At 36.6% G+C, this 22,779-nt stretch overlaps 1 protein-coding gene across 3 annotated transcripts; it reads left to right on the top strand.

Moving 5' to 3' along the window:
• Window positions 1-88: 88 nt before the first annotated feature.
• Window positions 89-11,728, top strand: got1l1 (glutamic-oxaloacetic transaminase 1 like 1). Of its 3 annotated transcripts, XR_007187395.1 has the most exons (9): window positions 89-309; window positions 646-827; window positions 4,618-4,741; window positions 4,895-5,112; window positions 5,549-5,699; window positions 5,804-5,963; window positions 7,043-7,161; window positions 7,615-7,736; window positions 11,216-11,352. XR_007187395.1 is itself a non-coding variant. In XM_048209229.1 (8 exons), exons 1-8 carry the CDS (start codon window positions 183-185, stop codon window positions 11,676-11,678), a joined length of 1,245 nt encoding a protein of 414 aa, XP_048065186.1. In that variant the 5' UTR covers window positions 94-182; the 3' UTR covers window positions 11,679-11,728. The 3 variants fall into 3 exon arrangements, 1 of the variants encoding a protein (XP_048065186.1); XR_007187394.1 differs by having other exon boundaries at window positions 7,043-7,736; XM_048209229.1 differs by lacking the exons at window positions 7,043-7,161; window positions 7,615-7,736 and adding an exon at window positions 11,539-11,728 and having other exon boundaries at window positions 94-309; window positions 11,216-11,358.
• Window positions 11,729-22,779: the final 11,051 nt, after the last annotated feature.

The raw sequence follows: 22,779 nt of genomic DNA, 5'->3' as shown, positions 1-22,779 counted from the left end.
AATGTATTTAGCAGTGGCCACAATAGATGAACTAGCTTGGTGAGGGTATGACATCATGACTTAATGAGCCGTTGCTAGGAAACAGTCACGCATCTAAGCAACAGACAGTAAACAAACCGTTGCACGTTGTCATTGACATAGAGCTGGAGAATGACTTGTGTTTACAGTGGGAAAAGAACGTAATGCACCAGCACGACATGTCGACTAGCTCTGTGTTTGATGGCGCAGTCTTCATGCCGTCGGAAATGAAGCTTATAGAGGATTTCAAGCGAGACACACACCCTGATAAAGTGAATCTTGCTGGGAGGGGTGAGTGATTTTACTACCTCTGCCTCAAACTGGACATGGACTACTACCTATAATGATGATGGTTAAATTAAAGACCCTATAAAATAAAAATTGAATTTGAGCTCTTTTTCTCTTATAATCATTTATATGCTAGTGTACTCCTAAAATGTCCGATATACAGGGAAATGAATCAAACGTGTATTTGATAATGCATTATGATTTTGCACTAGTATAGTTCACACACACACACACACACAAAAATGACAACTCTGCTATTTACAAATTACTTTCTTCTGATACACACACAACACTGCCTGTTTGTAATCAAATGTAGCCTACATTTCTCTCAATGACCAGAGTATGTTGGAGAGCATGGACACACCACATGGCTTCCTCTTGTACGAAAAATTAAGCAGCAAATTGCCACAGATCCAACTATAAACCCCGAGTACCCACCCATCCTTGGGATCCCAGAATTCACCAGGAGGGCAACTGAGCTTGCATTGGGCAAAGATAGCCCCGTCATTGTTGAAAACAGGGTAATATCCTATAATTATTTCCAGTAACCGATGTCACACTGTAGACTAACCTTCTTTAAAATATATTCCCACAATTGTTGAATGCTCAATCTCGCATGTGATCAACGACTCGCAAGCTGAATACACTGATAGCACTGTAGATGCTTGGTACATATCCAATGTGCAGTTTGTTTGTAGAGGGTGTACAGCCGGTTGTCTTCAACACTATCGTGAAATGGCAGTACAAGCTGTAAAATGTATATAGCTTTTGATAATTGCACTATGGAGAAGATGTGACGCAAATGGGTCAGTCACTCACATCAGACATAGTCAGAGATATCAATGCTGAATAGAAACTAACCTCCACTGATCACTTTACTATTTTTTTACTGATTAACATGACACTTTAGTGTTTATATTCAGGTTATATGTGAATAAAAACCTGAATTCAATCTGTTCATCATAAAAAGTGATCGTGTCTTTTCAGAAAATTTGGACAAAACCGCTCAGTTCATATGGATTAGTTTTACAATCTCTTTATGAACTTTTTGAAGCGTCAAAGTGGTAGTTGCGTAGCTGTCAATGGAGGGACAGAAAGCTGTCATATTTCATCAAAAAGATCTTCATTTGTGTTTCAAAGATGAACGAATGTCTTATGGGTTTGGAACGACATGAGCGAGAGTAATAATTGACAGAATTTACATTTTTGGGTGAACTAACCCTTTAAGATTAAAGGCCTGACAACAGTAGTCTTTACATATCTGTCGACCTTAAAGGGGTAGTCCTAAAATGAAAATCAAGTCATAATTTACTCACCCTGTGATGTTCGAATTCCCTTCTTTCTTTTGTGGGCCACAAAAGGAGAATTAAAAACAAAAAATGTCCCACTCAGACTCGTATATATCATATATCGGCAGTGAGGGAGAGAGCAGCATCAAGCTTTTTAAAAAAAGATGCGAAAGGATCACAGAATGACCCATGCTGTATATTTCAAGTTTTCTGGGGGTATACGATAGGGTTTGGTGAAAAACAAACCAAAATTTAATGTATCATTTATCAAAATTCTTGGCCTTGGCCGTTTCTTTCTTTTTTTTTTTTTTTTTTTTTTAAAGGTGCCGAAGAACATGTTTTCAAAAGATGTAATATAAGTCTTAAGTGTCCCCTGAATGTGTCTGTGAAGTTTCAGCTCAAAATACCCCATAGATTTTTCACAACTTGTGTGATTTTTTTCTGGGAGACAGAGTAAACTGCAGCACTATTAGTGTCTAACGGATGCGCACATCGTGCAGAGAGAGAAGACCAACAGCCAAGGTTAAATAATACATTACATTTCAGGTTGTTTTTCAACAAACCCTATCGTATACACCCAGAACACTTCTAATATGTGGCGTGGAATAATTCTGTGATACTTACTTTTGCAAGCTTAATGCTGGTTGCTATTCATTGTCATGAACTATCCCTTTTAGCATTTCAACCAGATGGAGCAAGCAAATCCACATGATTTAAAAGAGGAATATAATGTCACTGGTAATGTAGAACAGTCTCCCTACCAGGGGTCATGTGTGGCTACTAAGTTTGTTAAACATATAAAACAGAAATTGCAACTTTTGGTTTCTTTTATAAATAAGTTCAACATTTGGCCATTCTCAGAAAACTTTTCTCCATGACTGTCCCTCAGAACTGTCAAAACTTGCGACAGACAAGCAAGCTTAGGTGTCTTATTATGGCAAGTCTGTTTTTCACACACAATCAGGAGTGTCAAGCAGAGTTCAAAGGAGACAACAATGTATCCACAAGCTCAGATATTGAGTCGAATTGATTTTGAATGCAACTTCCAAAAAAACTTGTATGTGTGATAACTAAAATGCATGATAATTAGTGTATGTCTAAACTGACAAAAATTACCCTCAAAATGAAAATGTCAAACTGTTCTTTTCCATATGACGAAAATAAATAAGTGGCTAAAATGACCAATTGCTGTTTTTCTTGGTTAAAGGTGCCCTAGAACCAGTTTTTACAAGATGTAATATAGTTGTAATAAGTCTAAGGTGTCCCCTGAATGTGTCTGTGAAGTTTCAGCTCAAAATACCCCATAGATTTTTTTTTATTCATTTTTTAACTGCCTATTTTAGGGCATCATTAACTATGCACCAATTCAGGCTGCAGCCCCTTTAAATCGCACGCTACCCGCCCCCCCAAGCTCTCGACTATAATACAGTGCATTTACAAAGTTCACACAGCTAATATAACCCTCAAATGGATCTTTACAAGATGTTCGTCATGCATACTGAATGCATGCGTCAGATCATGTGAGTATAGTATTTATTTGGATGTTTACATTTGATTCTGAATGAGTTTGAGGCTGTGCTTCATAGCTAAAGCTAACATTACACACCGTTGGAGAGATTTATAAAGAATGAAGTTGTGTTTATGAATTATACAGACTGCAAGCGTTTAAAAATGAAAATAGTGATGGCTCTCTTGTCTCTGTGAATACAGTAAGAAACTATGGTAACTTTAACCACATTTAACAGTACATTAGCAACATGCTAACACAACATTTAGAAAAACAATTTACAAATATCACTAAAAATATCATGTCAGTTATTATTGCTCCATCTGCCATTTTTCACTATTGTCCTTGCTTGCTTACCTAGTCTGATGATTCAGATGTGCAGCTCCAAACTCCAATATTGGCTGCCCTTGTCTAATGCCTTGAACATGGGCTGGCATATGCAAATATTGGGGTCATACATATTAGTGATCCCGACTGTTACGTAACAGTCAGTGTTATGTTGAGATTCGCCTGTTTTTCGGAGGTCTTTTAAACAAATAAGATTTACACAAGAAGGAGGAAACAATGGTGTTTGAGACTCACTATATGTCATTTCCATGTACTGAACTCTTGTTATTCAACTATGCCAAGGTAAATTAAATTTTTGATTCTAGGGCACCTTTAATAAAATTATAATAATTGTATATTCAGTTTTTAATCTGAGTCTCCCTGCAAGCTAAATAAAATGTCTATCATGCCACTACTTACAGTCTGTTAGTTTAAAAGTCCCATAACAGATCTAGACAAGTGGAGTAAAGAAAGTGGAGGGTTTCAGCAGAACTCTGACAACATGCTGCAGGACCAGCTTACAGCGAGCACTGAATGAGGCTATTTAAATGTTGAGCTGTGTAGTAAACCAGTCTTTCCCAACCCTGTTCCTACACAAACACCAACAGTGCACATTTTGGATGTCTCCCTTATCTGACCTATCTGTTTCTGGTCACGGAGTCTCTACTAACAAGCTGGTGAGTTGAACCAGGTGTGTTTGATTAGGAAGCAATCGAAAATCTGTAGTGTTGGTGTGCTTCCAGGAACAGGGTTGAGAAACACTGTAGTAAATGATGTGATTGATAGCCGACTGCATTTAAAGGACCCATCAACCTGTCTGTCGGTGCAGTGTGAATTGGCCTTTAAATGAAAAAACACATTCTTTGTGAATGGTTCCTTGAAATATCTTGCACTAAGGGACCCAAGACTTCCAAAAAATGTGTTGCATGATGTCCCTGAACACATTATTCAATGTTTTTGTTGTTGTTGTTTTAAAAGTAAACCAGGATTAATAATTATAACAGCCACTTTTAAGAAAATAATTGATCATCTTGTCTAATACATTCTGGTTTGGCAAAAGGGTATTTGAGCCTCATTGAGGGGGTTGAAAAAAAAAAAAAAAAAGATTTGGGAAATGCTGATGTTGTGAAGTACGTTTAGTTTCCAAATCACCAAATTAAATTTGAAATGTGTTTGGAAATGCTGTAGGTGTTTGGCGTCCAGACAGTAGGATGTACTGGAGCAGTTCGTCTGGGCGCTGAGTTACTGAAATCCTGGTACTGTTCAAGTTCTTCCTGGAGCGGACCCATCCTGCTCTCCTCTCCCTGTGATGGTGCGTACAAAATGTGCACATGCCATAATGTGAATTTTTTTCTTTTATGTAGAAATTAAATTCTAATGTTCAGTAACTTGAAGATGAACCTATATCTGAGATTTGAATTTGCTATGGTAGCACATGTGGTAATTTCTCTGATGTTTCTATAAGACTCACTGACAGGCATCTTTAAGGCAGCAGGGATTGAGGATGTGCGACATTATCGGTACTGGGATGCAAAATCCAATGAAGTGTGTGTGGAAAACATGGTGCATGACTTGGAGAACGCTCCGGAACGGTGTGTAGTGGTTCTGTTTGCCTCAGGCCACCGTCCCACTGGTGCTAATCTATCTCAAGAGGACTGGAAACGTGTAGCTGAGGTCATGATGGTACGGTCTTGGAATGAAAAATAGAAATCGAGCTTAAAAATTACATCTTTCCCTTGAAGTTTTTCAGTTTAATTATTTAGAAAGTTTATTCTAAGGTGTGTAAGGCCAGTTAGACACTCAGGGTAAGATAAAATATACTTCAGCCTCACTAAACTCACTATGAGAATGAGAGAATTTTTAAACACTTTCCTTCATGTTTTCTGATCCATGAAAAAAAAATAATTCTGGTTAATACATATCAGATGTATACTACACTGACCATTAATGGCAGGTGTACTTCTTTGATCTCATCATCATCATTAGTGTATATATAGCATAGTTCAAGCTTTTATCACTAATGACTACAGAGTTGGTCAGTGGCATTAAGGATTCCATGAATGAAATTCCTGTTATCTGGAAGTCTTTCAATCCAAATTTTTCTCCTTCTCTTGATTAGAAGCGCCGGTTGTTTCCATTCTTCTTGATGTCTGCCCAAGGCTTGTGCAGTGGGTCCCTTGAGCAAGACACCTGGTCTGTTCGTCATTGTGTGTCTTTGGGGCTTGAACTGCTCTGTGCTCAATCTTTTTCTCACAGCTTTGGCCTCTATGGTGTGTTTATTGTACCATTTTAAATTGTGTTATAGTTTAAATTACTAAAAACCATGTCTAAGTCTTAAGCTACTAGAATTATTTTTGGTTAATGATGTTGACAGGTGAGAGAGTGGGGCATCTTCTCTGCATCTTAAAGCAGAACATGTTGGCCGTGCAATCTCAAGCTGAGAAACTCGTTCAGACACTTTGGTCCTGCCCACCGATGGAAGGGGCCAGGGTTGTTGCCACTATATTAAGTAATCCTGCCCATTTAGTTGAGTGGTAAGACTTATTCCATTAATTAATGCATTTTAACATGATTAAAATGTTTATTTAAAGGAGTCATGACATGGATATTTATTATTGTAAAATGGTTCTTGAGGTTTACTTATGTAAAGAAAAAAAATGCAGAAAAAAAAAAAAAAACAAATATATACAGTATGTGGGAAAATTATTGATTATTGTCAACACTCATTTTGACCCTCTGTCTTAAAGGGTTAGTTCACCCAAAAATGAAAATAATGTAATTTATTACTCACCCTCATGCCGTTCCACACCCGTAAGAGCTTTGTTAATCTTCTGAACGCAAATTAAGATATTTTTGTTGAAATCCAATGACTCAGTGAGGCCTCCATAGCCAGCAATGACATTTCCTCTCTCAAGATCCATTAATGTACTAAAAACATATTTAAATCGGTTCATGTGAGTACAGTGGTTCAATATTAATATTATAAAGTGACGAGAATATTTTTGGTGCACCAAAAAAACAAAATAATGACTTATTTAGTGATAACTGATTTTAAAACACTGCTTCATGAAGCTTCGGAGCATAATGGATCGCGTGTCAAACCGCCAAACTGCTGAAATCACGTGACTTTGGCGCTCCGAACCGCTGATTCGACATGCTGATACATTATGCTCTGAAGCTTCCTGAAGCAGTGTTTTGAAATCGGCCATCACTTTGCAAGTCATTATTTATTTTTTTTGCCGCACCAAAAATATTCTCGTCGCTTTATAATATTAATATTGAACCACTGTACTCACATGAACTGATTTAAATACTGTATGTTTTTAGCACCTTTATGGAGTTTGAGAGAGGAAATGTCATTGCTCCCTATGCAGGCCTCACGAAGCCATCGGATTTCAACAAAAATATCTTAATTTGGAGGTCTTACAGGTGTGGAACGGCATGAGGATGAGTAATAAATGACATTATTTTCATTTTTGGGTGAACTAACCCTTTAAATGTTTTGTTTTAAAGGGATAATTCACCCAAAAAATGAAAAGTATGAAAGAAATTCTTGCAAGTTTGGAACAACTTGAGGAACAGAATTTTTTAATTGAATTTCATTTCATTTCAGCTGGGTGAACTATCCCTTCAAGGTGCGGCTACTTTAAGGTGTGTTACTAGACGGCCACTGTTATGATTGGTTAACATTATTGCATAGGAAACAGCATCAACGCCCACTTGCTATTGCACGTGAGTAAGCGTTTTGAAAACATTATCGATATAAAACTATCATTTACCGACAAAACATTATGAAATCATTTATTTATGGTTTGTGATGCAGCTGCTGTCAAATCCAATACAGTTGTCTGATTCATCTTTCAACAAAAGTTTCTTTGTAAACTATCATTTACAGACAAAACATTATGAAATCATTTATTTATGGTTTGTGATGCAGCTGCTGTCAAGTCCGATACAGTTGTCTGCTTTATCTTTCAACAAAAGTTTCTTTGTGAACTCTCCATTACACCATGCCTTTGTAATGCTCCAAACAAACATATAATCTTCTGACATTACGCCATTAATATAAATCAACCACTTGTTCCTGACGCTCAAAACCTTTTGAAGTCTGTACAGAGATGCAAAAGAGCTGGAAGCGTCAAAGAGAACATTCATTTTCTCTTCCATTTGTCCTTTTGTCGACAGACTCAAGAGTGTGGAGTATGTCAGAAGCTGAACGTGCATCTGTATACTGTATCCAGTGTGGACAGCATCAGTGATTATAATGGGGTTCTATTTGCTTTTCACGCAGTGCAACTGCATCTGGTGTAAGCAAATGCCAGCCTTAAAGCGAATGAATGTCAGTGGGCGGGGCCTATGGTGCGATAATGTATAACAATCATTTGATGTCTTGCTGTGGAGGAAGTCATATGCAAATGTATTTGCCCATGTGACATCACAAATCCCACAGTATCAAAATGAGCCATTTTTGGAGCTTGGTTAAATAAAAGGTTTGTTTATAATGAGGAAGATGACAAGCTTTAAAGCTTGCAGGATGTTTTAATGGTACTAATATGTAATGGTACTAATAAGACCTAATATGTGTCAAATTTGATTTCTCTTGTCATGACCCCTTTAAAGGGTTAGTTCACCCAAAAATTACTCACTCACCATCATATTGTTCCACACCCGTAAGACCTTTGGAACACAAATTAAGATATTTTTCATAAATTCCATTGCCAGCAAGACAATTAACACTTTCATATGCCCAGAAAGCTACTAAAGACATATTTAAAACAGTTCATGTGACTACAGTGGTTCGACCTTAATGTTATGAAGCGACAAGAATACTTTTTGTGCACCAAAAAAACAAAAAACAAATAACTTTATGCAACAATATCTAGTGATGGGCAAATTCAAAACACTGCTTCATGAAGCTTCGAAGCTTTATGATTCTTTTGTTTCGAATCAGTGGTTTGGAGCACGTATCAAACTGCCAAAGTCTCGCCCCCCAGTGGTGAACCATTGAAATTTCAAAACACTTATGATGTAACAAAGCCTCATTTACTGAAATCACGTGACTTTGGCAGTTTGATATGCGCTCCGAACCACTGATTCACAACAAAAGATTCATAAAGCTTCGAAGCTTCATGAAGCGGTGTTTTGAAATTGTTCATCACTAGATATTAGTGAATAAAGTCGTTTTGTTTTTTTTGCTGCACAAAAAGTATTCTCGTTGCTTAAAGGTGCCGTACAACGTCTTTTTAAAAGATGTAATATAAGTTTAAGGTGTCCCCTGAATGTGTCTGTGAAGTTTCAGCTCAAAATACCCCATAGATTTTTTTTATAAATTTTTTTAACTGCCTATTTTGGGGCATCATTAAATATGAGCCGATTTAGGCTGCGGCCCCTTTAAATGCTTACGCTCCCCACCCACGGAGCTCGCGCTTGCCTTTAACAGCATAAACAAAGTTCACACAGCTAATATAACCCTCAAAATTGTTCTTTACAAAATGTTCGTCATGCATGCTTTGGATCATGTGAGTATAGTATTTATTTGGATGTTTACATTTGATTCTGAATGAGTTTAAGGCTATGCTCTGTGGCTAATGGGCTAACATTACACACTGTTGGAGAGATTTATAAAGAATGAAGTTGTGTTTATGAATTATACAGACTGCAAGTGTTTAAAAATGAAAAGAGCGACGGCTCTTGTCTCTGTGAATACAGTAAGAAACGATGGTAACTTTAACCACATTTAACAGTACATTAGCAACATGCTAACGAAACATTTAGAAAGACAATTTACAAATATCACTAAAAATATCATGATATCATGGATCATGCCAGTTATTATTGCTCCATCTGCCATTTATTGCTGTTGTCCTTGCTTGCTTACCTAGTCTGATGATTCAGCTGTGCACATCTAGACGTCCTGCCCTTGTCTAATGCTTGAACATGAGCTGGCATATGCAAATATTAGGGGCGTACATATTAATGATCCCGACTGTTACGTAACAGTCGGTGTTATGTTGAGATTCGCCTGTTCTTCAGAGGTCTTTTAAACAAATGAGATTTACATAAGAAGGAGGAAACAATGGAGTTTGCGACTCACTGTATGTCATTCCCATGTACTGAACTCTTGTTATTTAACTATGCCAAGATAAATTCAATTTTTTATTCTAGGGCACCTTTAACATTACATTAACATTAACATAAAATTAAGGTTGAACCACTGTAGTCACATAAACTATTTTAAATACGTCTTTAGTAGCTTTCTGAGCCTTAAAAATGTTAATTGTCTTGCTGACAATGCAGGCCTCACTGAGCCATTGGATTTTATGACAAATATCTTATTTTGTGTTCTGAAGATGAACGAAGGTCTTGCAGGTGTGGAACAACATAAGGGTGAGTACTTTATGACAGAATTTTTGGGTAAACTAACCCCTTAATTTTCATACATTCTTTGCATTTCACTTATGCTCTAGCTTGTTTCCTAGTCTAGCTGTCCTAGCCTTCTAGCCTGTGGCCGGTTGCATAAACTGCTTAGACTAAAAGTTAGAACCATTCTTGGGAAAAAAAAAAAAAAAAAAAAAAAATTAGATGACTAACTTTTTAAAGTCAGTCTAATTGGTCTAATTTTAATCAGAACAATTAAGACTTATTACCTATTGTCTTGCTGCTAGTTGATCAAAAGTACACTTTAAATGCCTAGATGATGCACTTAATTAACCGAAAAAACAAAGTGTGGAAGGTTAGACACTTCATGCACTCAACTGATGCAGCTTTAATTATGTAGCAGATGGGGACTGGGCTATCAGACTCCAATGTTGAATGACAAAGTAACCTTAGAAAATTCATTCACTACACGGTTGAGTGCATAGTGTATAGTATGTCATTTGGGACACAACTACAGTCTTAACATAGTGGTTAAGTTTATGCAGCTGGCCCCTGGCATTTTTGAATACATAATATTGTTGGCTCTGCGAGGAATTGCTTATTTTCTTCTATTGTAAGTTGCTTAGCATATGCTAAATGCATAAATGTACATGTTATTGTTTCACAGTTTTCGCATTTTATGTTATAATGTCCTCATGAATGCCACTGAATTACAAAATATCAAACCAAGAGGCATGTTTAAACAGATGCAGCTAGATGCTTTTTCTCAGAAATAAGAATTTCTTTTTTTTTTTTTTTTTTTAAATCAAGATGCTTTCAAGGTCATTACAAATGATAATATACATCCATTAAAAGTTCATCACATTACATTTATGAACATTATTAATACTTTGTGTTAGTTTTGAACAGTATATATATTGTTTTATAATTTAAAACGTTTTGTGGAATGATTTGCTTAAAAAAAATGCCATTATTATCTCTGCATAATGCCATTTGGTTTGACATTTTACCATATAATGCAAAGACATTCATAAACTTTAAGTGTGGCTTAAGTACATGTTTTTTCTGCACATGTGGCCCTTGGCACTTTTGTATTAGAACGTCTGATTGTCATTCACAGTCACTTTTTATCAAAGCTACCTGACTAGATTAGTTTGTTCTTGACCTTAACCATTTCATTTTTGCTTAATGTTCAAAAGCAAAATGTGAAATCATTCACTCCTGAAATTGCCATTTCAAATTAAAAACATCTCGATCTGAACATCACACTTGTGAACACGCATAAATGCGGTAATGATTTTGAGATGAACAAATGCCCAAGGCTTTCTATTCTTTATGCAAAGAATTGTGCTGAAATTAGAAATTGCTCTTTTTATTATTCAGCAAATAAGTCTGAAGTTTTTCTCAGGCAGGAAGGTATGAAGGCCATTGCTGAACGCTGCATGCTAATCCGAGAACGTCTGCGTGAGAGACTGAGGATTTTAGGTGGTCCGGAGCGTTGGGATCACATAATAAAACCTGGAGGACTTTATTGCTGTTTTGGACTGAATGGTGAGTCATACATAATATGTGCATGAGGGTATTATAGTTCCACTTTATTCATATTTTTGAGCTATAGCTGTTCAGCATAACTAATGCTAATATTACAAGTGGAGCTCAATACTACAGTATACATTTACATGTATGCTTGAAACACTGTAATGGAGTAATGAATTTAATGTTGTCTACCAGCTCAACAGGTGGAGTTTCTGATTCAGAGGAAACACATCTACTTGTTACCCAACGGATGTCTAAACGTTAGTGCCATTAACAGCCGTAACCTGGACTATGTTGCTGAATCCATCCATCAAGCCATGAACTCTCGACTCTGATTTCACTTCATAAGCTTACTTCAACTCTTCATATGCAAAATGCTTTTCATTAAATATGCAGTGGGAATTTTTGTCTTTGAATTTTCAGTAGGTATATTTCAAATATATTCAAACAGAGTACTCAGCACACTAAAACTTTTAAAACTTAGGCTTAACTTTTAATGAAGGCTGTAATGCAGGCAGAGCTGCAATAGACTTTCCTGCTCTTGAATACTGTATTTGAATACTGTACTTGAATATCAATAGGCCTATTGGCCATGTGTATATAAAGAGTATATTTACATAGCATTCAGCAGCCCCCAAATAAATACCTGTCTGTCATTAATGTTAATCAAACATCAAAAAATGTTAAATAAATGTATACATGTATGCTAAATAAACATATGTATCTGAAAAAAAATATATATATTTTTAAATTACTATTTGAAAATTCTTTGTTCTTTTTATATAGCCTAACAAAAATAACTATACATAGGCTACCTGATATATGCAATGTATAGTCTTGATTTGGGTGGTCAATCTGCATTTGTAAGTTTGAAAGGGTTTTAAATCTTGTAAATCAAGTAAAATGACTCAAAATCTAGTAATTTAAGCATGCCAAAGTCAACTTTAATCATATAAAATGTAATTTCCCAACAGCAAATTTGTGGCCAGTGAAAATGCTGAGTGGCTAGTAACTTTGGAAAACCACTAGCCACATTGGCTGGTGAGCAAAAAAGTTAATGTCAAGCCCTTGTGTGATGCCAGTTATCAAGCAACATTCTCACATTTCCCTCCCGTACCACACTCAAAAGTGTATTCATGAGCAAATTCACACATCAGTATTCTAGTATTCTAAACATTTAATAGGATGGTCTTACCATTTTTCTCTTCTAAAATACACTGTATTGTTGTTTTGTTTTTGTTTTTGTTTTTTAGTGAGAGAGCCACAAAAAAATCTTCATCGTGCTTGTGTTATGGCATGTTTACATGGCATCATTACATTATGGGCATTAGCCTATGCATTCACGTTAAAGGATACAGTTCATCCAAAGATTTTTTGAGAAATGTCACAGAAATGTTTTTTTTTTTTTTTTTTTTTTTTTTTCTTTCAAATCTATTGGTTACCAACATTTTCAAAGTACATTGTGCTCTACAGAAGGAGTTCATGTTGTTCTGATGTTAACACCAATAATTCTTAGATGCTGGACATCATGGCAGACATCATATTTGGTTCCTCCTCTCAGTAAGAATGTAAAGCACCAACAAACCTTACAATAAAATGAACATTACTATTGTCATTTGCTTTTATTGCAGCTGGGTATATATATATATATATATATATATATATATATATATATATATATATATATATATATATATATATATGTATATATATATATATGTATATATATATATATATATATATATATATATATATATATATGTATATATATATATATATATGTATATATATGTATATATATATATATATATATATATATATATATATATATATATATATATATATATATATATATATATATATATATATATATATACACACACACACACCATCATTTTTTTTTTTCATGAATGATAATATAAATGCACAGTGTACAAATAACTAGTTGCCACATTATTTCTTATTATTGTCCTTAACAAAAATGGCCGCAACCCAGCAAAGCTGTTCCAGAGGCTATATCTTGATCAGGGGTGTCCAAACTCGGTCCTGGAGGGCCACTGTCCTGCAGAGATTAGCTCCAACCCCAATTAAAGACACCTGAACCAGCTAATCAAGGTCTAATTAGGCATACTGAAAACTTTCAGGCAGATGTGTTGGAGCTAAACTCTACAGGACAGTGGCCCTCCAGGACCAAGCTTGGACGCCCCTTGATCTAGATGGTCATGACAGACTAAGTTGCTTTCCACATTAAAAGTGATAGACTCTATTATGCTCTAAGACAAAACTGCAAATGAAGACAGAATTGATCAAAACAATTCCTATCGGGACAAACACAACTTTACTTAAAGTAAGAAGTTTCAAAACATTTAACATTAATCAAAGGATATTACTGTAGCAATTTGAACAATGTTTTTAAGAAATCAATATGCCTCTTATGCCTATTAGTTAGGTCTAATAGTCTTTTGCCTTTAATAGTCTCGTGTGGTTGTGCTCCACTGATAATTTACTGCATTCTTTGTAGTGACAGCAGGGACAGCAGCATGTCGCCCACACAGTGACTGTTCAATACCATCCAAATACATCTGGTGAAGACTAACAATCACTGCAGTTACACTACAGCTATTTCCTCCACATGAGTTTAACTGCCCTCGGATGGTGATTCACAGCTCCTGACAAATCTTTTTTCTGGTTAACCATATTTGAATTGCATGCAAAATACAGTGTGGGAATCATAAATGTTTTGATTTTGAGGATCAAAAATCTTTTTGCCCCAGTATTTTACATTATTCTACAGTTTATTCCAATCCAATTGGTTGAGCGGTGTTCCAAGAGTTTTGATATTCAGTCCAGTAACACTGGGACCTTGATAATGGTATGTGATTATGGTGTGTGTTGAGGTAAATAGACCTTAGTCAAGGTAGATATTTAATTTTAAGAGGGTGAAAAGGAGGCTGCGAGGGATAATTACAATGGCATGCACTTTATAATGGTCCTTAGATCACATGTAATTTTCAAAACTGTTCTGACAGCTACACTCTCTGCCTCTACTTCAGGGTGCTATGCTTCCCAGGTTAGGCTCCTGCATTCCTCGTTCCTTGCTTTTCAGGCATACCAGTACAAGGTCCTCCCCTTTGGGCTGTCCCTGTCTCCCCACGTCTTTACCAAGGTTTTAAGCTGCCCTTACCCCGCTAAGGGAGGTGGGCATTCGTATTCTGAACTCTCGACTACTCTACGACTAGCTCATTCTCGAGATCTATTATGCAAACACAGGGACCAGGTGCCCAGGCACCTCAGCCATCTGGGGCTTTGGGTCAACTGGGAGAAGAGCAAGGTCTCCCCTGTGCAGAGAATCACTTTTCTCAGTATGGAGTTGGACTCGCTGTAATGCTTTTCAGATTGATGCATATAAGACCGCTTCAGCACTGGCTACATGGCCGAGTCCCAAGATGGACATGCCGCTGCGCCACACTCTGTGTAGCCATCACACCGATCTGTTGCCGAACATTCAGCACTTGATTAGACCTTGCCTTTCTATGGACCTGGTTTTCGGACCGATGATCCTCGCGACAGCCCCTGCCTGGCAGATTCCCCTAAGGAAGGACGTTCTTTCTCAGGGATGGGACACCATATGGCACCCATGTCCGCACCTCTGAAAGCTCCACGTGTGGCTTCTGGATGGGACGTGGAGAAATTAAGTGGCCTACCACCGGTGGTGGTAGACACTATCACTCAAGCCAGAGCTCCCTCTACTAGGCAAGTTTACTTTTGAAGTGAAGTCTTTTCGCTGAGTGGTGTTCTTACCAGCAGGAAAACCACACGGGAATGCACAATCAGCTCTGTGCTTTCCTTCCTGCGAGAGAGGATGGAGTGGAGGCTGTCCCCCTCCACACTGAAAGTGTATGTTGCTGCCATCTCAGCACATCATGAATCAATGTAGTTGATGTTAAGTTGCTGGGAATGCATGATCTGGTCATCAGGTTCCTGAGAGGCGCCAAGAGGTTCAATCCTCTCAGGCCGTGCCTCATTTCCTCCTGGGACCTCTCTGTGGTCCTTTCTAGTCTGCAGAGAGCTCCCTTTGAGCCGCTGGAGTCAATAGAGCCTAAGATCCTGTCTCTAAAGACAGTGCTCCTGACCACACTCAAAAAGGTGGGTGACCTGCAGGCGTTTTCAGTCAGTGAATTGTGCCCTGAGTTCAGGCCGGCCTTGTCTGATGCAATCCTGAGACCCCGGTCCGGAAATGTGCACAAAGTTCCCACCACTCCTTTTAGGGACCAGGTGGTGAACTTGCAAGGGCTGTCCCCAGTAAAGGCACACCCAGCCCTTGCATTGTGTCCCGTTCGTTTTTACGTTGTGTTTACATGGACTGCACACAGAGCTTCAGAAGCTCTGACCAGCTCTTTGTCTGCTTGGAGGTCAGCAGAAGGGAAAGGCTGTCTCCAAACAGAGGTTGGCCCTCTGGAATTTAGTGGATGCCATTGCCTTGGCATACCAATTCAAAGGTGAGCCATGCCTCCTCGTAGTGAGGGCTCACTCCACTCAGGGTTTTGCCTCCTCCTGGGCGTTGGTGCGTGGCACCTCTCTGGTAGACATCTGTAGAGCTGCGGGCTGGACGGCGTAGGTTACGACTGTGTGAGGGCCATTGCCAAAAAGGCACGCTACAGCTTGCCAGCATCTGTTCAGTGGCTGTGGCACTAACATAAAAACCATTACGCATATGGAGAGTTCCCGTGAACAACATATGCTATTTGTATATAGCCTATTAATACATTAAACGGTCAGCTAACCCAAAAATTAAAATTCAGTCATTACTTACTCTCATGTCGTTGCACACCATAAGACTTTCGTTCATCTTCAGAACAAAAATTAAGATATTTTTGATAAAATCCGATGGCTCAGTGAGGCCTGCATTGCCAGCAAGATCATTTCCTTTTTCAATGCCCAGATAGGTACTAAAAACATATTTAAAACAGTTCATGTGACTACAGTGGTTCTACCTGAATATTATAAGCAACGAGAATACTTTTTACTACGTTATTCAACAATATGACGAATACACAAACTCTTTTAAATATGTCTTTAGTAGCTTTCTGGGTATTGAAAAAGGAAATTATCTTGTTGGCAATGCAGGCCTTACTGAGCCATCGGATTTTATCAAAAATATCTTATTTTGTATTCAAAGATGAATGAAGGTCTTACGGGTATGGAACGACATGAGGGTGAGTAATTAATGACAGAATTTTCATTTTTGGGTGAGCTAACCCTTTAACAATTTTGAGACTACAATATATTAACTATGAATTAACTATAAATAGTTTGTTAATGATTTGCAAGTACTTTATTACTGTATACTTATTATAAAGTGCTAACACTAAAGCTAATAAACTAAATTATTTTAATTTAGTCTAGTTAAGAACTAAAACTCCATTACTGTCATGTTGACAAAGCTGCTACTTGAGGAAATATCATGAACATACGGTGCTCTTCTGCTGGCTTTTTATTTGTCTATTTTTCCCTCACCTATAGCAAGTTTGAAATGAACCCAGTCACATGGGATAAACTGGGCAGATATTAAATCGATAAGATGGTCAACAAAATGAAAGCGATAGGGAAAAAATGATGTAAGATACAGTGCCTTGACCTTGAGCAGAAGTAGGCATGTCAATCATTTCTCTCCAGGCTGAGAGATGTTTACAGCGACACGGATCGGGGCACTTAGAAGATCACAGAAACACTCTACCATCATGGAAGAGCACTCTTTGAAAACCAGGCAAATAGAAATATCTGCACATTTCAAGCTTTGTTTCCATGCCTCAAGCACAGGAGAAAGCGGAGAGGTAATCCATGTCCTCTTGTGATGAGTGGTTTATATATAAAGACACAATGCGTCATATTCATGTTTCAGCAGAAGCATACCAGCTTTTTTGTAACACTTTGATGTTCCAAAAGTCGGTTGATGTTCTGAGCTGACTTTTATATTCTCGATGAGTGTTGTTTGCTCAGAATTGGATGTGTTTCATCAATGACGTCACTGATCTGTGAAGATTTTCCAGGTATTGTAAAGTGCATGCTACAATTCTTAAAACACACTGCATTATTCAGTGGAATTGTGAGTGTAGTCAGCAACCTTATTCATGAGATGATTCATCAGATGTTAGTGTGAAGAATCCTTTCATTGGAATAGCAGTGACAGTTCATCCAAAAAAGAAAATACTGTCATACTTTACTCAGCCTCATGTTATTTCAAACCTGTATGACTTTCTTCTATGGAAAACAAAAGGAGATTTTGTGCTAGTTGCTTTTTGCCACATAATTATGAAAACTTTTGATAATAGCTTTCAAGCTTCAAAAAGATACAAAAGCACCATAAATGTAGTCCATATGACTATGCATTATATTCCATGTCTTCTGAACCCATGTGATAGCTTTGTGTGAGAAACACACTACAGTTCAAAAGTTTGGGGTTGGTAAGATTTTTCAGTGTTTTTGAAAGAAGTCTTCTGCTTGCCAAGGTTGCATTTATTTGTACATATAACACAGTAAAACCAGTAATATTGTGAAATATTACAATTTAAAATAGCTATTTTTAAAATATTTTATAAAAATATAAATATAAAATATATTATAAAATATATTCCTGATTGCAAATGATGATTGCATATGAATCATATAATATGCTGATTGACAGCAAACAAAGGACAATAAAAATCCATTTTATGCTTTTTTTTATGCCTTAAATGATAACTAAATGCAATTTGCACAAATGTATTCCATCAGAATATGCTACTTTTATGCTAATAGGCTACTTTTTATATAGCCTCCAATGGAAAAAGATGCTTCCATTTTTCAATGCTTTTCATAAAGAGCACAATGTACATCAAGCGAAATTGGAAACTGGTGTGACATAATTTCAAACAAAATCATTTGGAGTTCATTTCAGGAGTTTGAATTAGCTTACTAAAGCAAAATTTCCAGAGAAGTTCCCTCTGGCTGGCAAACTACCATTGGTCTGTAATATCTAGGCATGCCTGCTTTGATGTGGAAATCTTTTATGGCTCATTTCTTCTGCTCAATTAGTCAAGGTCAGATGCAAGTAGAAGCATGAACACTCTGGAGAGCTGCTTTATGTATTAGAAAATTAAGTTCTAATTGAATTTCATGTTTAATACTGTAAAGCTGCCTGCTTTAAAGTAATATATGCTGTATCGTGTTATAAATAATTGTGACGTGACTTGTCTTGACCGGAGTGCTAGATTGCAGAGCTGGTGCAAACATATTCCCATCGCTAAATGATCAGATGCTTTCTTAACTGTTGTTTTCTCACAACTTGTCACTCACATGCGATCAATAAGCAATATGCGGTCAGATGTGACATACATAATGGCTGGAAGTTCTTTTATAGCTATTTAAGGCCAGCTTTTACATTGGAAAAGAGCTGCCATGATAACCCAGTCTCAGCAATTTATGAAACATCTGAAAGCAGAGCTATTCCATTTTGTTCATATCTACCAAGGGTGCCAGTATTAAGGAAGGACACTGAATTGCTTATAAACTGCACATATATATATACATATTCACTGCATACCCTCTCAAGCAAAAGGCTTTGCATGTGCAACAACTGTTCACCAGTCAAATCACACAGCTGGCACTTGGACTACTTCCGCAATTAAGGAGCTTCTCATCTGCTTTAATTTAACAAACTGGAATGAATTTAACAATCCATATGTCGATATTAATGGATGCTCAGTGGTTTCTTAGCTTCCTACAAAAAAAATTAGAAATTGCGTGTTCAAGTGTTTCTACATATCGTAACTGTAATCACAGTTACACTCCATTGTTATGTACTACTGTATCTATTGTGATTAAATTAAGTGATTAAATTAAATTTAAATATTGGCTAACTTATTTATATGTATGTATGATCTTTTTTGTCAGTAGTTGGCTCTGTCATTAATAAAAATGTCAATAATACAAAGTTCTTGCTATTTCATATTATTTTGTTATTACTGTTTTTTTTTAACATTGATAATAATAGAAACGTTTCTTGAGGAGCAAATCAGCATATTAAAATGATTTCTGAAAGATCATGTGACACTGACTGGAGTAATATGCTGAAAGTTCAGTGTTGCCATCACAGGAATTTTACACTGTAAAATGTATTAAAATCAAAATATGTTATTATAAAATGTAATAATATTTACAGACCCCTAACTTTTTTGTACAATTCTTGTGCCATCAGCCAATCTGTATTGTCAGTGTTTTATTGACTGAACATTCTCACCCTCTCTTATATATATATATATATATATATATATATATATATATATATAATATATATATATATATATATATATATACAGTGCTCAGCATAAATGAGTACACCCCTTTTGACAAGTAACATTTTAAACAATATCTCAATTAACTCAAAAACAATTTCCAAAATGTTGACAAGACTAAGTTTTATATAACATCTGTTTAACTTATAACATGAAAGTAAGGTTAATATAACTTATTTACATGTAAATTTTTCAGTTTTACTCAAATTAAGGTGATGCAAAAATAAGTGCACCCCACTGAAAGTCTCTGGAGCAAAGCTAAATTTCAGACTACAAATGTCTAATTTTACAAGAATTCAACCACAGGTGAGTCTAATTATTCCTTACACAGGTGTCCAGCAGACAGTTGACTATAAAAGGGTGTTAAAACCCCTTCCCATTTCATGCTGTCAGCAATGGCACCACATGGAAGAGGAATGTCACAAGACCTGAGAAAGAAAATAATTTCTTTACATCAGAAAGGTGAAGGCTACAAGAAGATTAGCAAAGCTTTACTTATCAGTCAGAATACTGTAGCAAAAGTGGCACAAAAATTTTAAAAAAGATGGAACTGCAACTATCTCACAGAGATGTCCAGGTCTTCCATGGAAGTTAAGACCTCGACAGCAGCGTCTTCTGATGAGGCATGCAAGTTCACTGCAGTTATCTAAAACCGGGGTGACTATTTCCCATGACACAATACTGCGTACACTGCAGAGGATTGGCAAGCATGGGTGCTGTCCACGAAAGAAGCTTTTCCTAAACGCCAGGCACAAAAAAAGCCCACCTAGAATTTGCCAGGGCCCATGCTGACAAAGATGAAGACTGCTGGGACTCTATACTCTGGAGTGATGAGACCAAGATAAATGTTTTTGGAACTGATGGCTTCAAAACTGTATGGTGTCGCAAAGGTGAGGAATACAAAGAAAAACGCACGGTGCCTACAGTGAAACGTGGTGGTGGCAGTGTCCTTATGTGGGGCTGCATGAGTGCTGCTGGTGTCGGGAGCTGCATTTCATTGATGGCATCATGAATTCACAGATGTACTGCTCTATACTGAAACAGAAGATGCTACCATCACTCCGTGCCCTTAGTCGTTGTGCACTTTTCCAACACGACAATGATCCTAAACACACATTTATGGCCAATGTTTGATTTCTGAAGAAGAACAGGGTGAAAGAGATTCAGTGGCCAAGTATCGAACACCTATGGGGAATTCTGAAGAGACAAGTTGAGCGTCACTCTCCATCCAGCATCCAGTCTCTAAAAGAGATCATTCTTGAAGAATGGAAAAAGATAGATGTTGCAAAATGTTGCCAACTTGTTCATACCATGCCTAGAACACTTGGTTCTGTCAGTAAAAATCATGGAGGCCATATAAAGTACTAGATGTAGTAGTTTTTGTTGTGGGGTGTTACTCATTTTTGCATCACACTAATTTGAGTAAAACTGAAAATTGTGTTATGTAAGTTATATTATTAACCTTACTTCCATGTTATAGGTTAAACAGATGTTATATAAAACTTAGTCTTGTCAACATTTTGGAAATTGCTTTTGAGTTCATTGTGTTATTGTTTAAAATGTTATTTTCATATTATATATATATATATATATATATATATATATATATATATATATATATATATATATATATATATATATATATACACATACACATACACACATATATATGCAAATACTGGCACCTCCAACAATCTCCAATGAAGCAGAAAATTACTTCCATCATAAAGCACAGCAGCACATGTCCTGTCCTGAGACATATCCAGAAACTGGGCATTGCACAATTACCACACTTTTACAGACCCATTTCCAAAAACATTATAATTTCCTCGATATTCCTCTGGTTTGACTTTACTGATACAATATCAGAAAGGTCTGCTGAAAGATGACTGGCTGCAACCTTCCATTCCAAGCTTTATCATTTTAAAATAGTGAACATGGTTGTTAAGTTTATTCAGACACATCCCACCCTCGTTCTTATTTATTCCAAAAAGCTATACCCTCCAGAAAATGCAGTCCCAAATTAAAACTAACCTAGCCCACACAGCAGTGTTCAAATGGAAAAAAGAGGTCTTGGGTTCAATTTCTCTGCTGAAATAAACAACTATTTTACAGGGCTATAACCACCTACAGTATCTAAGATTTTGAGGTAATAACATAGTAACAAATTATTGGTCATGAAAAACCCATATTCATTGATTGCTGATTTGAGCAATCTCTTTAAAACTGCAGTAAACCAAAGACAGTCTCAAACCCACGGTTTAAAATTGCTGGTGTTTCTGAAGTCACAAACTACCTTGTAACCAATCACATCAATGTGCTGGTGGGCTTCATTAACTGACTGCACAAGGTAGTCTCAAAAGAAGGTTATCCCGGTATATTTTCTGTTGATATAAAAAAATCGTGTAGATGTATATTATGATGTTATGATGAACTATATGCCTTTCTCCACTGACGTTCTGTGTTGTTCAAAGCATTTCTAAGGATACTGGCTGTTAAAGGCAGCTGTCTGACTCGTGAATGTGAACATGGTTTGTGTAACATTAGCAACACATTATTAGCAGTTTGCTAACATAGTCAAGTAAAACGCTGATCATTTTAATTACTGTTATGTGTCTTACGTTGTAAAAAGCAATACCATTGTGCAGTGTTTACCTCAGTAAGCTGACCGAGTGGATCTCGTATGAGCTTGTGCGTGTAGGTGGGGCTAATTATCATATTCATAGATCCGTGTATATTAAATAAGGCAAGGATGTAGAGTTACATTCAACCTATTTTAAGGCATTAAGTTTTATTTCAAACAAAAAAAAAAAGATTAGTTTTAAGGTATAAAATGATTGACTACAGGGGGACTTTAAGTAGTATATAGTCCCCCAAATGTCTTACGATTGGAGTCCTTGTACTTTTGGCTTGAGGTAAGATAATATGATTTTATCTAAAGTTCAGCACTAATCTTTTTAAATGAAAACAGAAAAGTCTGAGAATAAATCGTGTAGTGTCCTGAGAACAAAATGAATATATGTAAATTCACTTTCTGTCTTTCTTTCTTATCTCTGACTGTTGCAAAGATTTATTTTTCAATGATTTCAGATGAATCTGGTCA

This window comes from Megalobrama amblycephala, linkage group LG12, assembly GCF_018812025.1.
Source record: "Megalobrama amblycephala isolate DHTTF-2021 linkage group LG12, ASM1881202v1, whole genome shotgun sequence".
Lineage (NCBI taxonomy): Eukaryota > Metazoa > Chordata > Actinopteri > Cypriniformes > Xenocyprididae > Megalobrama > Megalobrama amblycephala.
Note: the sequence above shows the minus strand (reverse complement) of the source record. Positions and strands in the feature narration are given on the sequence as shown.

Bases quoted from the DNA above. Each gene is read 5' to 3' on its own strand.
- got1l1 (XM_048209229.1), top strand. From the start codon at position 183: ATGCACCAGCACGACATGTCGACTAGCTCTGTGTTTGATGGCGCAGTC. The intron at 5,700-5,803 runs GTGTGTTTATTG...TGATGTTGACAG, and splicing joins TCACAGCTTTGGCCTCTATG to GTGAGAGAGTGGGGCATCTT. The intron at 5,964-11,215 runs GTAAGACTTATT...AGTTTTTCTCAG, and splicing joins CCTGCCCATTTAGTTGAGTG to GCAGGAAGGTATGAAGGCCA.